Here is a 17,710-nt window from a genome sequence, read left to right as displayed (position 1 = left end):
TATAATAATACTAGTAAATACACAAAGGGGGAAATTTAGTTGATATCGCCACCCGATCTCCTGTCTAAAGTGACGGAAGATCGCAGGGGTGATATTCAATTGATGCTGTTTATCACAAAAAGTGCAGTTTGGGTGCCCAAACGGGTCACTTTTCTCACATTTCAGCCTGCCAGCAAGAGGGTTGCGAACTGAAATGAGTCTCCCTGACACTCAGAATGCCCGAATGGAGCAACAAAAGAATTGCTCTATTGGGCGCTATCTAGTGGCGGCCATGGGGAGAAACAATTGAATCCCCCCCTAACTGGTTATTGCAGAGTAGATGACCTTTAGTGTGTACTAGGTGACAAATAATCACTTGCACAATAAAGGAGTTTATCCACTAATGAGCACTGACAAAAAACATCCCTAACACAAATCAAGGTGACTACTCATTAAGAACAGTCACACAAAGTGAGTGTTTTCCAATGTATCTATAGTTTCATTCTATTTTCAGACATACAGTACTGTACGGGTAAATGTACTAATGTTTGAAGAGTGATAAAGTGCACAGAGATAAAGTACCACCAAACAGCTACTAATTGTATTTTTTAAAACACAGGCCCATCTGTATTAAGCCTTGAAAAGTGATAAAGTGGAGAGTGATAAAGAGTGATACAGCACCAGCCAAGCAGCTCCTGTCATTTTTCAAACACAGCCTGTAACATGGCAGTTAGGAAGCTGATTGGCTGGTACTTTATCACTCTTTATCACTCACCACTTTATCACTTTTTAAGGATTAATACATTTGGGCCCCAGCCTGTAACATGGCAGTTAGGAAGCTGATTGGCTGGTACTTTATCACTCTTTATCACTTACCACTTTATCACTTTTTAAGGAGTAATACATTGTGGGCCCCAGCCTGTAACATGGCAGTTAGGAAGCTGATTGGCTGGTACTTTATCACTCTTGATCACTTACCACTTTATCACTTTTTAAGGAGTAATACATTTGGGCCCCAGCCTGTAACATGGCAGTTAAGAGCTGATTGGAGGGTACTTTATCTCCATCCACTTAATCTCTCTCTAAGGCCCATAATGTTCTTTTTAATGTATACAATGCATAAATAGCTGTGACTCTTACCTGGGCTAAGATATAAGTACATTCCCCATGAAAGCTGTATTGTCTCTGATCAAAAGTTGTGATGTGGGCACCACCCTCAACTGAGCAAGAACCAGGACAAGGCAGTCGTTTACAATTCCATTGGCCACTCGAGCAGGTACTGTAACACAAGTTTTATTATATGGAATTATTTAAAGAATCAATAAAGAGTACAGTGAGTGAAAAAAAAATATTTAGTGTTTGGGTTTCTGAGTGAAAAACTAGCAGCAATAGTAGTAGTACAGATGCAGCCTCCGTTATTCAGGCTCTTTGTGTGACTAGGCGCACCTAGTCACTGTGAGCGTCTCCGTCTGGACGGAGATGCTCGTCATTCACTTTACTGGAGAGCGTCTCCGCCTGCGCGCCCGGACAGAGACGCTCTGAATGGGAAGTGGCTCGTGCACTTCCGGCGTGACTAGGGGGACAGATCACTTAGTCACGCCGGGAGTGCACGTGTGCGCCTCGGCTGGGTAAAATAACGGAGGCTCCATCTGTAGTAGTAGTAATAGTAGTAATAATAATAACAATAATTTCTGTTCCTGTCACAGTAGTCAAGCACATATAGAGTATACAGTACCTATATGGTATAATGAAATTTGTGAGAAAAAGACAATTGTATTTAATGGTGATCTCATCATATTGCATTAATTGCATGAAAAAAGTTGTAAAACCCTGTTATTTTTTTTACAGATTTCTAAAGTTTTCCCTAGTACTGTATGTGATTTCAGTACACTAATAAAATAAAACCCTAAACAATATATGGTTTATTAGTATTTTGGACCTGGTCAATCACTGGGTTACCAGCTACAGTATTGTGCCCTGGCAGGTTTTTTTCCCTCTCTCTTCCACAATATTCCCATCTCTCTCCTCCTGTTACCTTATTTCTCTATCTGCCCGTCTCATCCTGTCTCTCTCCCCTTCCCTAGTCTCTCTGTCCACCTATAATAATAATAATTTTATTTATATAGCGCTCTTTCTCCAGCAGGACTCAAGGTGCTTAACAGACTTCAAAAACAATGCACATAATACAAAAAAAATTAAGTAATACAGCGATAGACAAGCTGCACAGACATAAAAAAAAAAGAAAACCTACAGCGCACGGTATGCATAATGCAGGATTTTTGTAGACATTTTGAGTAATAATTTCCACAGGTTGTGTATTCCACCCTCACAGGGTTCCAGGTGAGGCAGCCAGCTAGGTCGCACTGCGTAGGATTACCCTGGGTGGAATAGTCTACACCTAGAAGAGATGGCGCTCAAAGTAGGGTCCCAACAAAACCCTCCGGTCCATGTATTTTTCATCCCATCCACAAGCATACCAGATGAGGCAGCCATGTTGGGCGCTCTACGAAGGTTGCACCTGTGGGAGATGAGCCATACAAGGGCCAAATGCATAGGAAAACTGGCACGTCTTAGTATGCTATACTCTGCACAGAAAGATCCACATGAGGTACACCATGCCCACGGGGGAACCATCCGAGGCATCCATCTGGGGCTGCTGGCAGGATGTGTGCATCGAATCCAGGGGAGGGGGACAGAGTTACTGGGAGAGAACCTGGGGGAGGTACAGTATGACACAGTAACATGGAAAGAAGACAGGCGGAGGGGTGTCAGTGACTAGAACAGAACACGGGGGGGGGGTGACACAGTGACTGGGACAGAACATAGAGGAGGGGGGTGATAGTAATTGGGACAGAATACAGAGGGGGGAGGTGACACAGTGACTGAGACAGAATACAGGTGGGGGTGACACAGTGACTGGGACAGAACATAGAGGTGGGGGTGACAGTAACTGGGACAGAACACACAGGTGGGGGTGACAGTACTGGGACAGAACACACAGGGAGTATGTGACACAGTGATTGGGAATGAACACGGGGTGGGGGGGGTGAGGAGTAACACAGTGACTGGGACAGAACACAGAAGGTGTGTGTGTGGCACTGAAACCGGGACAGAACACAGAGAGGGAGGGTATTCCACAGTAACTTTGAAAGAAGACAGGGGGAGGGGTGAAAGTGACTAGAACAGAATACGGGGAGGGGGGGGGACACAGTGACTGGGACAGAACATAGAGGAAGGGGTGGTGACACTGTAACTGGGACAGAACACAGAGGGGTGAGGTGACACAGTGACTGGGACAGAACACAGAGGGTGTGTGTGACACAGTGACCGGGAAAGAACACAGAGAGGGGGGGTATGACACAGTGACTGAGTTTGACCAGGGACACCTGCGATCTCAAGAGAGGTGGTGTCGTGCTCCTGTGAGCAAGGGGGGGGACAGACATTGTGCAAACAGAAGCGGGGGGAGGGCACCTGTGAGCATAGGGAGGGGGGCACACGAGATCGTGGGAGAGATGCTGTGCGATATGCACCAATGAGCAGGTGGAGGGCTGGGTTAAGTTAAGGGGTTACTTAAGGAATTAATTGGGCATGGGGGGGGCACTGTACAGCCGCAATCAGGCAAGGGGGGGGCACTGTGCTCCCGCGATCACAAAAGGGAGGGGGGGACACTGTGGAGGGGGATTCACTGTGCACCTTTGAGCTAGGGAGGGGGGGCACCCGCAATCATGGGAGAGGGACGACTCTGTGCACCCTAGGGAAGGGATGTACCTGCGATCACGGAAAAGGGCAGATGGTGTGCACACATTAGTGGGTGTGTGTGTACGGGGGTTATGATGCATGATAGGGATCGTCGCTGCAGTGCCTTGAGTGACAGGCGCAGCAACAGAGTGGACAGCAGTGGAGCAGGGATGACCCCTCTCCAGCCCCGCAACTCCCTATCTGCATTGCTCACCTAGCTGACCACTTACCGCTGACCCTGCACCCACATATGTAGACACTCCGCTGTGTAGTACATTACCCTGCCTGGCAGCGCCCCCCTCTGCTGGGCCTGTCACAGCGCCCAGGGCACATGCCCTGCTCGCCTCACCCTTGTTACGTCTCTGCTACAATGTAAATCTGCTACCAGCTTTTTCACAATTCCATAACTGAAATAACAGTTCCCTGAATACGATTAACTATCTTTTGTATGAAGTAAAACAAAAGCTGGTTAAAGATCATTTCTATTGCAGAAGCCAAGTAGAAAGCTATAGAAACATGTGTTTTACCAGCTTTCGCATGGAAGAACTATTGAAGCTCCTGTACTGTAGGCGTTTCCTGAGTACTTGCAGTAGCACTTAGATGGCTCGATACATCCTTTTCCTCTAACATCATCATACACTGTGCCTGAAAATAAATACAAGGAGTGATTTTTTATATATATATATATATATATATATATATATATACACATACATACATACATACATACATACATACATACACACACAATACTGTGCAAGGGTTATAGGCAGTTGTGAAAAAATGTTTTAAAGTAAGAATGCTTTTAAAATATAAGTGTTAATAGTTTATTATTGTCAATTAACAAAATGCAAAGTTAATGAACAGAAGAAAAATGTAGATCAAATAAACATTAGGTTTGACCACCCTTTGCCTTAAAAACAGTATGAATTCTTCTAGGTACACTTGTACAAAATCAGGGATTTTGTAGGACTATGTAGTCAGGTGTATGATTAACCAATCATACTAATCAGGTGATAATGATCTTCATTTTGATATGTAGGTTGAAACACAGTCATTTACTGAAACAGAAACAGCTGTGTAGTAGGCTTAAAACTGGGTAAGGAACAGCAAAACTCTGCTACAAAGATGATGTTGTGGAAGACAGTTTCATGTCACAGGTCATACACCATGGCAAGATTGAGCACAGCAACAAGACACAAGGTAGCTATACTGCATCAGCAAGGTCACTCCCAGGCAAAGATTTCTAAGCAGACTGAGGCTTCAATATGTGCTGTTCAAGTTCTTTTGAAGTAGCACCAAGATACAGGAACTTTGAGAACCATAGACGCAGTGGTCGGTCAAGGATACTTAATGCATCAGATGAAAAACACATCATGCTTACTTCCCTTCGAAATTGGAACATGTCCAGCAGTGCCATCAGGTCACAACTGGCAGAAACCAGTTGGACCCAGGTACACCCACCTATTGTTCAGAAAAGTCTGGCCAGAAGTGATCTTTATGGCAAAATTTCGGGAAAAAAGCCATACCTTCAATGTGGAAATAAGGGCAAGTGACTCAACTATGCATGAAAACATAGGAACAGGGGTGCCGAAAAATCATGATGACAGATGATTTACATATTTTGAGCACAGCCATTGCATATAAAGAGGCAGAGACTGTGCCATACCGAACAATATTGAATCAGGCCCAATGTATACGTTTTTATTATACATAGTAGTAGGTCAGGGCCAAGGCTCTCATGAAGTTGAAAGTAAAACAGGTACTACTGTATATCATGAATAAACAATGCTGCTGAGAAAACCTCATACAGGAGACCGTCTAGTACGAAAAGCACAGTTGGCCTAGTGGTCAGCATTACTGCTTCACAGCACAGAGGCCATGTGTTCAATTCCTGGTATCATATGGTTCAAAAAGAGGAAGAAAATGTCCAAAGTGTGGTGCACAAAATATTACATAGTAGCTAAAATGTAACTTTTATTTTTATTTTAGGTAAAAGATGTTCGTAAAAAGCGAAAAATTAATTTAAAAGAGAAAGTGTAGAAGTGTCAAAAGAGATGAAAGTGTGTATTAAAACATCGCTATATGTGAAAAGACTCCATGAAATATTTTTCTGAAAAAATTCAGAAAATAAAAAGAGAGAAAAGTATCTGTGCCCAGTATATTAGTATGTCATGATATAATATCCAATCTTGGGCACAGTATGATCTCCCAAAAAATATATCAATCGCTATTAAATCTATGGGACCTCATAGGTTCATTTTGTTATATAACTTTACGTCTTCAGGTATGCCCTAATGGGTAGAATTCCCAGTGTCCTCAAGAAGTGTCATTCACCTGGGTCTCTCAACCTTACAGTTAGGCAAATCAGCTGGACACAGCAGTTTTATATGTATAATACATTAATAGGTGCTAGCGCCCACTATCGAGCCTCTTGTGGATATATCTAAATATATACATAGATGATAATTTAGATGTATTAATTATGAATTGATCCACCTATAGGGCTCCAAAATTCCTCTTATCTCATTAAAATAGTGGTGTGAATAGAGCTTTCTCCCATACAAGGAGTATTATTCTATCTGTCTTTATACCGCTGAGATGGAGAATAATAGATGGCTCCCAAATCTCAGGTTAAACTAATACACTGAGGGAGAAAAGTGTTGGGATGTGATAATTGTGTATATACCCCTTATAGATGGAGTTTCCTTATTTCAGAAGAGTATATTATGCAGCTTCCCTGTTCTAATATGAAATTAAAGAGTCCTGAGATATAATGACATATGTAATTTCACTATATCCATGCTCAGAGTGTCAAGGATTCTGGGTAATGCATATATAATTCTTACAGTGTATCTTCAGCACTCTCTATTTCTACCACTGCGGGGCAGCTCTGCACCAGATATATCTAAACTGTAGGTCTAGGTGCATTCACACATGATTGCTGATTAAGTATTATGACATGATTGTAACAAAATTATAACAACATGGAGTACATCATTTTCACATATGCTACAACAACCTAACGCGGCGTTTCGCTATTTAGCTTCGTCAGAGGCAAGCCGATTGCCTTCCGGGTCCGCTTTTTAAACCCCCTCAAATCGCTCGGCGGCCAATCATATCCGCTGTTCGCGATGGCGGCGGATAGGCAGTCCCGCACGAACAGCGGATATGATTGGCCGCCGAGCGATTTGAGGGGGTTTAAAAAGCGGACCCGGAAGGCAATCGGCCTATACACTGTAAGAATTATATATGCATTTCCCAGAATCCTTGACAGCATGGATATAGTGAAATTACATATGTCATTATATCTCAGGACTCTTTAATTTCATATTAGAACAGGGAAGCTGCATAATATACTCTTCTGAAATAAGGAAACTCCATCTATAAGGGGTATATACACAATTATCATATCCCAACACTTTTCTCCCTCAGTGTATTAGTTTAACCTGAGATTTGGGAGCCATCTATTATTCTCCATCTATAATACTCCTTGTATGGGAGAAATCTCTATTCACACCACTATTTTTATGAGATAAGAGGAATTTTGGAGCCCTATAGGTGGATCAATTCATAATTAATACATCTAACTTATCATCTATGTATATATTTAGATATAGCCACAAGAGGCTCGATAGTGGGCGCTAGCACCTATTAATGTATTATACATATAAAACTGCTGTGTCCAGCTGATTTGCCTAACTGTAAGGTTGAGAGACCCAGGTGCATGACACTTCTTGAGGACACTGGGAATTCTACCCATTAGGGCATACCTGAAGACGTAAAGTTATATAACAAAATGAACCTATGAGGTCCCATAGATTTAATAGTGATTGATATATTTTTTGGGAGATCATACTGTGCCCAAGATTGGATATTATATCATGACATACTAATATACTGGGCACAGATACTTTTCTCTCTTTTTATTTTCTGAATTTTTTCAGAAAAATATTTCATGGAGTCTTTTCACATATAGCGATGTTTTAATACACACTTTCATCTCTTTTGACACTTCTACACTTTCTCTTTTAAATTAATTTTTCGCTTTTTACGAACATCTTTTACCTAGAATACTAATAAAAGTTATATTTTAGCTACTATGTAATATTTTGTGCACCACACTTTGGACATTTTCGTCCTCTTTTTGAACCATATGATTGCAGTCTTTGTGTCCGTGGTAGCACCCCCCATTGTTCTTGATAACTTTAGAATGAAACTAAATCAATAAATCTTACTGGAGGCCTTTTGCTTAAATAATACTCACCTGTACTTTAGCCTGTGCGCCCTTATCCCTAGTTGTTCAATTCCTGGTCACAGCCATCCTGTGTGGTGTTTGTATGTTCTCCCCATGTTTGGGTGGGACTACTTTTGGTGCTGCCTCACTCCAAAAACAATCTATTAAGGTAATTAACTGAAGACACATCAACTAACTAGTATGTGTGTTTCCATGTCGTGAATGTTTCAATGTTGTCTTGTACGTTTAAAGTGCATACTGATAAAAGTTATGTTTTAATAATGATTCACTAATACACAAAATAAAAACAAAAGTGTGTCCCAGATAGACTTTCAGTCTTTCTTGCCCTTGCAAACCCCTTGAATACTGTCATGATGGGGCAGGAACTCATATGAATGCTGAAATAATCTCTGTAAAGCATTGTGGAACATTTGTACAGTAAGTAAATAGCTGTTCACCATATATTCAGAAAATGGACAGTTAAAATGCGTGGCATATAACTTGGTTGCAAAGAGTTTGCTAAGGTGTTAAATAAGTATCACACAAATATGTTGAAGAACTGAACGTAAAATATGATAATCACATACCCTCTGGACAGAAGCAACCAGTTACACAATTCTTTGTACAAGCTCCCACATCTTGATTGCTGCAAGTTTTCTCACAAGCCGGTCCACATTCTCTATATTCCATGGATGGAGGGCATGCAATTGCTGAAAGTGGAAAATCACAGTTATTACTGTACACTATGAAACAGTTTCTTCATATGCATGCAAGACTTTATGGGGGTCATTCCGAGTTGATCGCTAGCTGCCGTTGTTCGCAGAGCAGCGATCAGGCTAAAATTCGGCATTTCTGCGCATGCGTATGCACCGCAATGCACAGGCGCGTCGTACGGGTACAATGAGCAACGTGGGTTTGCACAGACTGTAACGAACATTCCAGTCACACGGCCGAACGCAGGGAGATTGACATGAAGTGGGCGTTTCTGGGTGTCAACTGACCGTTTTCAGGGAGTGCTTAGAAAAACGCAGGCGTGGCAGAAAAAACGCAGGCGTGGCTGGGCGTTCGCTGGGCGGGTGTGTGACGTCAAAAGCCGTCCCTCCATCGTTAGAATCAACGCACACGGAGAGTAACTACAGGGCTGGTCTTGTTTTGCACAAAATGATTTTGCAGACGCTCTGCTGCACAAGCGTTCGCACTTCTGCAAAGCAAAAATACACTCCCCTGTGGGCGGCGACAATGCGTTTGCACGGCTGCTAAAAGTAGCCAGCGTGCGATCAACTCGGAATGACCCTCTATGTATGAGCAATTGCATGTAGCAATTTTAATGATATATTAGACTGATAGCAAAAATTACAAGATCTTTAGAAAAATAATAATTTAAGGTATAGGTCATAATAATATAGTAATCAGTATCAGATGGTTTAAAAATAAAAAAGGCCAGGTGTCATGGTTTGTTTTTTTTGTAACATACTGTATACAGGGTTGGACTGACGCACAGGGGAAACCCCCGGTGGGCCCCACTGCCTGGGGGGGGGGGGGGGGGGGGGGGGGGGGGGGGGCGGGCACCGGGTGTTTCCCCTGTATCACCCCCCATTCCCTTTCTCCTCTAGGGATCAGATTCCAGACTGTGAATTTGAATTATACATTATACATATGTTACCTTATACTGCACATGACTATGGTGTATCTTCTACAGTCCATTGCTGTTATTAATCTGGTATATTATCATGCATGCATTAGCAGAATCTACTATCAAGCCTCTGTGGTGGTTGGCCCCACACCTTCTGGAGACTGGCCACACCCCTAAACATGGGCCCCTACCACTGCATTCCCCCGGGTAGGTCCTTCATGCCTCAGTCTGACACTGACTGTATACAACTATAGCAGGATGCAAGAAGAGGCATTCAGTATGTACTGTTTGTATTTAAAGTAAACACTAGGAGCAATATGTTATAGCTTGGGGGAAGTTCTGCGATTATGCCCGTATTTTTAAAGCAGCAATCGTTTGCAAGGCAAAACCAGGTCAGTTATTAAAAAAGAAAAGCCATAGGGAGCCACTGCCATATGAGCACACTGTCACTGAAGTGCTTGGTTTGTTAAACTGTGCATGTCCTTTTTAATATACAACATAAGGGTGGGTGGGAGGGGCCAAGGACAATTCCTTCTTGCACCATATTTCATAATTTGTGTCCACTCATCTGCGGCTGCGGGGAAGTAACCGAAAAATCTTGTGTCTCCCGCAGGATGTAGGAGAAAAGGCAAGTATGATTTGTGGGCTACATGCAAAAGCAGCCAGTATTACCCTGCATGCAAAATGTGCACCCCTTGCAGTGCAACATGGTTTGTTAAAGACACAAAGTTACTTTCTGTTTTTACTTTACTCCTCCCTCATAATCAGCCCCATAAGGTTTAATGTTGCAGTATGCGATTACTAAAATGAGATTAAGGGGTTCTGCATGCTCATTTCTTGCTCTATAGGAATAAACACAGTTATTGTCAAATACAGTGATTCCAATATACTTTTAATTGGACCTTCCAGTGGCATGTAGTTAAAAAATGACATTTCCGTGCACATCAAAATGATAATTTTATTTAATGGAGCCACATGCCACTTGCCTACTATTGAAAAAGCATTTCAGGGAGATTGTGAAAGCAACACCTATAAACTCAGTGTTAAAGTGGACGTGTACTGCTATGGTAGTGTCTAGTTACCCTTCGTGGAGAGAACCTTGTTTTGTTCATATGTTTGTAAATCCTGTCATCAGGACACAGAGACATGTGAGTTCACTGCTGTGCTGTTTATTCCATCACCAACTCCAGGCACACTGCACACTGGACCACCAACTTCCCAGCATCCCCCTGGTCCCAGGGACCATCACTGAAGATTCAGGCTTACACATATTACTAAGGGAGTGTCTACAAATATTAAGCATTCTAATACACTAACATCACATCCTCTTTTCTTTAAAGATAAGCCCTGTACGCTTCAATGCAACAATTAACAATGTCATATAAAGAACATCATCTAACACGTTTCAATGAGTCTCTCAGGTCTGCGTATTTCCCTTTTGGGTTTCATACACAGTCTGTGTTTCATCTACCATGTTGGACCTTTCTAGAATCGTGGTTTGTTCACCATTATGAGGATCATCATACATGTCAGATGAAGGGTATTCTTCAGTCATGTTGTCTTCATTATGGTTAGGTTGAGATCTTAAATCCACCCGATTTCTTCTTACTTCATGTGGCCACATCCACTCGTTATCTTTGTCCAACAACCATCTAAGAGAGGCTGTTCGTTCAGAGAGTTGAGAAATAAACTTTCCTAAGTAAGTAATCATTCCTAGGAATCTTCTGACGTCGTCTTTGTTGTTAGGACGTTCCATGTTCACTATGGCTGATATTTTCCTTGGGTCTGGTTTTACACCTTGATCCGAGACCACGTCGCCCATAAAAGTAAGTGTATTCACGCCAAATTCTCATTTGTCCTTGTTTAGCTTTAGATTCACTTTCTTGACAAGTTTCATTACTTGTCTCAATCTAGAATCATGTTCATCCTTTGTAGATCCCCAGACAATAATGTCATCCATCATTGTTTCAACACCTGGAATATGTTCAAAAATCATGTGTATCTTTTTGTGATATACTTCTGGAGCAGACAATATTCCATATGGTAGTCGAAGAAATCTGTATCTACCTTCTGGTGTATTAAATGTACAAAGCTTTGAGCTGGCCTCATCTAGCTTCATTTGCCAGAATCCTGATGATGCGTACAATTTACTGAACCATTTTGCTCCCGCAAATTGCGACATGATTTCATCTCTGGTTGGTAGTTTGAAATGTTCTCGTTTAATAGCTTTGTTTAAATCTCTGGGGTCTAGACATATTCTGAGTTGTCCATTTTTCTTTTCAACAATTACTAAGAAGCTTACCCATTCAGTAGGCTCATCAACTTTCTTTATCACACCCAAGGCTTCCATACGATTTAACTCTTGTTTCAGTTTTTCTCTCAGCGCAAACTGCACTTTTTTACAGGAGTGTATCACTGAAGAAACTTGAGTGTCTATTTATTTTATGCTCTCCAGGCAAACAACCTAGACCTTCAAACAAGTCTCTGTATTCTGTAAACATTAATTTGCAGTTATCTTCTACTTGTGATGTCACCATAAAAACTTTCTTTAGCAAGCTTAGTTTCTCACAGGACCTTAATACTAGAATCGGTTGCACATTTTTATCCACAATCAGTAGAGATGTTTTAAACTGTTGTCCCTTATATTTCAGTGTCACTAAGCATGTACCTTTCACAGGAATTTCCTCCCCAGTGTACCCTGTAACTTTCACTTTGGCTGGATGAATTTTAGGTTTTACTCTAAAAGTCTTATAGTCTTGAAACGATATTAAATTCACCTGCGCGCCAGTATCAAGCTTAAAGGGAATGACAATCTCGTTTACAGTTAAAGGGACAATCCATTCTTTCTTATCTGCACTGCAAAGTTCCATGCAATCCACAAAGAATTCCTCTGTTTGTTTAATAGCATGCACTTTGGTTTCACTTTTCATTTTACAACATTTGGCAAAGTGATTAAGTCTACCACATTTCATGCAGCTTTTACCATAAGCAGGGCACATTTTAGGATTGTGAGAATTTCCACATCTACTACACATTTCCTTGTTAGACTGTGGCTTAGACTGCTTCATTCTTGAGAATGAAGGTTTGCTTGGCTCTGTTTTCTGCACCACATGTACGTGCTGTACATCAGCTTCCTTGTGTAACTTTTTGGCTTGAAATCTAGTTATTTCTGCAGATCTGCACATAGTCACTGCCTTTTCTAGTGTTAGGTCTTGCTCTCTCAGCAGTCTCTCTCTGAGTCCATTATCAGGTATTCCACAGACAATACGATCTCTAATCAGTGAATCCTTTAAATCACTAAACTCACAGGTTTTACTGAGTGATTGTGTCACACTCGCGGCGCTGCGGCTGCCGCGCTTACCGTTCCGGGTGCACTGGGTCTCCCGGTGGTCGTCGCCCCCGGTGGGCTCCGGGTCGTCGCGTCATGCTGGCGCTGCCTCCGGCAGGTTCCCGGGGTGTGGGCTCCGCCATTGCGCCCGGCATCCACGAGAGCATGGTGAGCGGGTGACGTCATCGGCCCCTTCCGCCAATCAGGAGAGGGTGGGAAGTTCAAGGGCAGACGCCGTACAGAGCCCCGGCGCCTGAGTATCGTCTTTCCAATGATCACCAGTGCTAGCAGCTTCAGCGTGATCTTAAGCTGAACGTCTCCTGTGTTCCAGCGTTGCAGAGAATCTTTCAGTGGGACATTCCCTGTGCTACCAGCGTTAGAGTATCTTTCAGTGGGACATTCCCTGTGCTAACAGCGTTACAGAGTATCTCTCAGTGGGACATTCCCTGTGCTACCAGCATTACAGTGTATCACTCAGTGGAACCTTCCCCATGCTACCAGCGTTACAGTGTATCACTCAGTGGAACCTTCCCTGTGCTACCAGCGTTACAGTGTATCACTCAGTGGGACATTCTCTGCGTTACCAGCGTTACAGTGTATCTCTCAGAGGGACACCTCCTGTGCTTCCAGTATTACAGGGTATCCCTAAGTGGAACGCCCCCCAAACTTCCAGAGTTACACTGAATCTCAAATCCTCATTTATTTCTTCAGCATCACTCACAAGTTCTTCATTCTTCTGTGTGCTTCAAAATCACTCAAATCCTCATTCATTTCTTCAGCATCGCTCACAAGTTCTTCATTCTTCTGTGTGCTTCAACATCATTCTCAAATCCTCATTCATTTCTTCAGCATCGCTCACAAGTTCTTCATTCTTCTGCGTGCTTCAACATCGTTCTCAAATCTTCATTCATTTCTTCAACATTGCTCACAAGTTCTTCATTCTTCTGTGTACTTCAGCGTCGTCCCCAAGCCTTGGCCACAACTAATTCTTTAGGATTACACGTCGGTTACAACGGCTAAATTCTGCATGAGGAAAACCTACATCCGGCCATCCCTGCTCCGGCCCAGCTGTGGTTCCTCTTCCCTATCATCGGAAGAACCCCCGAGTTCTTAACACTCCCAACCCAGGTCAGTGACAGTATACTCAGGTCACATGGACCCCGGGGGATCGGAACCCAGAGTCAAGTGCCATCCAAAACTTGGCTTCCCGAGTTCAGAGTCAGGAGGCGGCACAGAGCCAGGTGATGCAGTATCTCCAGGAATTATCCAGCCGGCTGGATCAAATTCAGGCCTCCCTGGCTTCAGTAGTTCCGGCTCCTGCTCCAGTACCCACTCCAGTAGTTGTCTCCAGTAATGTTCAATCCTCGTCTGGAACCAGGTCACGCCTTTAGCTTCCCACTCCCTCTCGCTATAATGGGAATCCAAAGAATTGCCGTGGTTTTCTCAACCAATGCGAGGTGCATTTTGAACTTCTCTCACACAATTTCCCCATGGATCGGTCCAAAGTGGCATACATTATTTCCTTGCTTGAAGGTTCAGCGTTGGATTGGGTGTCTCCGTTGTGGGAACTATCTGACCCATTGGTTTCCAGAAACACTAATTTCATCGCGTCATTCCGAAGGATTTTTGATGAGCCCGGCAGAACGACTGCTGCTTCCTCGGACCTGGTCCGAGTCCGTCAAGGCTCCCGTTCTGTGGTTCTGTGGGACAGTATGTGGTTCACTTCCAGACCATTGCCTCAGAACTACGCTGGAATAATGATGCTCTCAGGGCCGCTTTCTGGAACGGGCTCTCTGACCGTCTGAAGGACGAGCTGGTCACTAGGGATCTGCCGGATCCTTTAGAAGAGTTGATCGCACTCTGTGTCAAGGTGGATCTTTGCATGCAGGAACGAGGTGGCGAACGTAGTCGGTCAGATCGATCCAGATTCCGGCTTCTCCTGCCTAAGCAAACAGTTACCCCGAGTCCGGATGAACCCATGCAAATCAACCAATCCTGGCTGTCCCCGGAGGAACGACAGCGCCGTCGTGAGGGTAAACACTGCCTCTACTGTGGAGCCGCGGATCACTTTATCAAGTTCTGCAAGTCCCGTCCAGGAAACGGTCAGGCCTAGCTTGTTCCGGAGGAGTCAAGTTAGGGGTTACATCTAAATCTTCTCCGACAGTGGATTGTTTACTCTCCGTGTCTCTGTTTTCTGAGTCTATAGCCAAACCTGTTAAGGCCCTGCTGGACTCTGGGGCTGCAGGAAATTTTGTTTCTCTGTCTTGTGTTCAGAGTCTGGGTTTACAGTTACAGTCTGTCAAACGACCTATAACGTTGACTGCCATCAATGGTACCAAAATATCTAATGGTCTTATTACAAGTCGCACAGAGCCAATCAAGCTGCAGGTCGGAGCTCTGCATTAAGAACATTTGGAGTTTCTAGTAATTCTGGAGATGCCTCACGATCTTGTTCTTGGTCTACCTTGGCTTAAAATTGACAACCCTCACGTTGACTGGAAATCGTCACAAATATTGTCCTGGAGTTCGTTTTGTCACTCTAGTTGTCTCACTCCTGTTTAGCCGCTCCGTGCATCTTCCAAGTCGGATGAGGAGCTCATTCCGGAGGCTTACCGGGAGTTCACAGATGTGTTCTCGGAACAGGCGGCCGATCAGTTACCACCCCATAGACCCTGGGACTGTACCATTAAGCTTATCCCAGGGAAAATGCCACCCCGCGGATGCACATATCCCTTGTCATTACCCAAGACCCAAGCTATGTCGGACTATATCAAATCTAATCTACTGAAAGCATTCATTCGCCCCTCTACCTCCCCGGCTGGAGCAGGTTTCTTTTTTGTGAAGAAGTAGTACGGGGGGTTAAGACCATGTATTGATTATCGTGGCTTAAACGATATCACCGCTAAGAACTGTCAAAGCCGAAAAATATTGTAATACATGCCCCATGTACTAACCCCATGCACATACCCGCTGCACGTGCACTCGCTCTGCCGTGCTTGCGCATATCCGCAACTTGCGTAACGGAGCTTTCCACGGCCATGCGCCTTGGCGCGTGGTATGCGCATTTACGGTAGGGTTTGTGAACGCATAGAGGGTTATTAGAACATTACATATTTAACCCTTATAGTGCACATTGTACACATAGCTCCCTGCACCACATCAGAAAGAAATAGCTGTTTAAAATAGTAACAGAACAAAGGGATTCACCTTTACAGGATAGGAGGGGACAGAACAAGGTTACAAGGTGGTGTTTGGTGTCCAGCTGTAGGGTATTTTAAGGGAAACAATCTGGTGTTGCTTTGAGAAAGATCGCTTGTTCCTGTGTATAGTTATGTGCAAAAGTAGAATATGAACATTGACTGTGTTTACTGTGTATTGTGTATGCGGGGGGAGTCCAGAGGAGACCACCCACAGGGGCAGTTGGGGAGGGACATCGCCCACCTATTCAAATCCAGCTATGACCTCTCCTGTAATGTAAATGACCATCCCTGTGTCCAATGGACAAAGAGATTACAGTATCCATTGTGTTATGTTTTGGATGAAGTGAATAAAGAGAGCCTACAGCAGGCTTAGTCAGACAGAAGGCTCACAACGCTATCTATCAGATGGCGGAGGACCGGATCTGGGTTGCTCTTGCAAATATTCTCACGTACGTACATTCTCTGTAGCCATTATTCTGTTTAGATTTACTTGTTAGTCTGTAGTGTATAACTTGTATTGTTTTACCTTTTTGGAATCAATCCACGGAGGCCTTAGAACCCTGTGGTTTCAACTACAAACGGTGTTGTGTTTTCACTTTCCTGCCTGGGCTATAAGTAGATTAACCTGTTTAAGGGGTATAAGCATTGTTAAGGTGTACGCACTGTGAGTACTTTGTATCGCTAGTGCTACTTAAGGTTTAAAGGTATTACATCATTACAGTACTTTGCTGTTAAGGGTTTAAAGTATAAGCATATCATTACATTGTATCATTAACAAGGTTTTAAGGTGTATTCATTGTGTGTGCGCACGCTATGTGCTTTGTACCCACAGTGCGGCGTTTGTACGCTGAGTGCGTATACGGTACGGGACTCTGTGCGCAAATAGCGTACGAAGTACGTAGCGTGAGCTAGCGACCGCAGCAGCTCCATGGTAAAGGTGTGTTTAAAGGTATAGCTTTATGGTTTAAGATAATATCAACATTATCAATTGGCGGCTCTCACGGGATATCACGTTCTTAATGATGCACTGTACATTACAAACGCGGCTGTAATTGACCGGCTAATGATGGACGCATCGCAAAATGCTGACGAAAAAAAACATCCACGTTAATGTATTGTTGTGGTATCAGTAAGACGCTGATAGGAAATTTTAAGGGACAAGGCGTTTCTCATAATATTTAAGATGCTAAAAGGTATTTTTATTGTTGTAAAACAAGGTTCAAAGGTCATATTGTGTTTGATTCAGATTGGATTGTTTATCTGTTTAAGTAGGTTTAAAAGTATATTTAAAAGTTTGCATAGCTTTGATATAGTTTTATTTTTAACTCAGGCCTAAAATAACTTCAGGGGCTTGCATGGTGTGTGATTTCTTTGTGACAAAGGAAGCCACATGGTTTGTCCTCCATTTTGGACTAACCACATGGCCTGTCCACCATTTTGTGTAACCCTCATGGATGTGGAAGGGGGAGGAGCAGCGGCCATTTTGGGAAGGTCATTTTTTCTAAATGGCTGATTTTCACTGCCCGGAATAATCAGCCGTCCTTGGTCAAAAAGAAATCACCATTTATGAGTTACCAATGCATTTATTTAACCCA

General features: G+C 43.2%; 1 protein-coding gene across 1 annotated transcript in view; it reads right to left on the bottom strand.

The window, feature by feature from the left end:
- Positions 1 to 17,710, bottom strand: part of LOC134969044 (mucin-2-like) — a 695,488-nt gene that overhangs the window by 589,487 nt on the left and 88,291 nt on the right. Inside the window, exons 7-9 of the mRNA XM_063944753.1 lie at positions 8,542 to 8,664; positions 4,245 to 4,362; positions 1,120 to 1,258 (exon numbers count right to left, since the gene is read on the bottom strand). Coding sequence (XP_063800823.1) covers positions 1,120 to 1,258; positions 4,245 to 4,362; positions 8,542 to 8,664 — 380 coding nt within the window. The remainder of the gene's footprint in view (positions 1 to 1,119; positions 1,259 to 4,244; positions 4,363 to 8,541; positions 8,665 to 17,710) is intronic.

The sequence above is a fragment of the Pseudophryne corroboree genome, chromosome 11, assembly GCF_028390025.1.
Source record: "Pseudophryne corroboree isolate aPseCor3 chromosome 11, aPseCor3.hap2, whole genome shotgun sequence".
Classification (NCBI taxonomy): Eukaryota; Metazoa; Chordata; class Amphibia; order Anura; family Myobatrachidae; genus Pseudophryne; species Pseudophryne corroboree.
The sequence above is the reverse complement of the archived record's forward strand: the minus strand, read 5'-3'. Positions and strand labels throughout refer to the sequence as shown.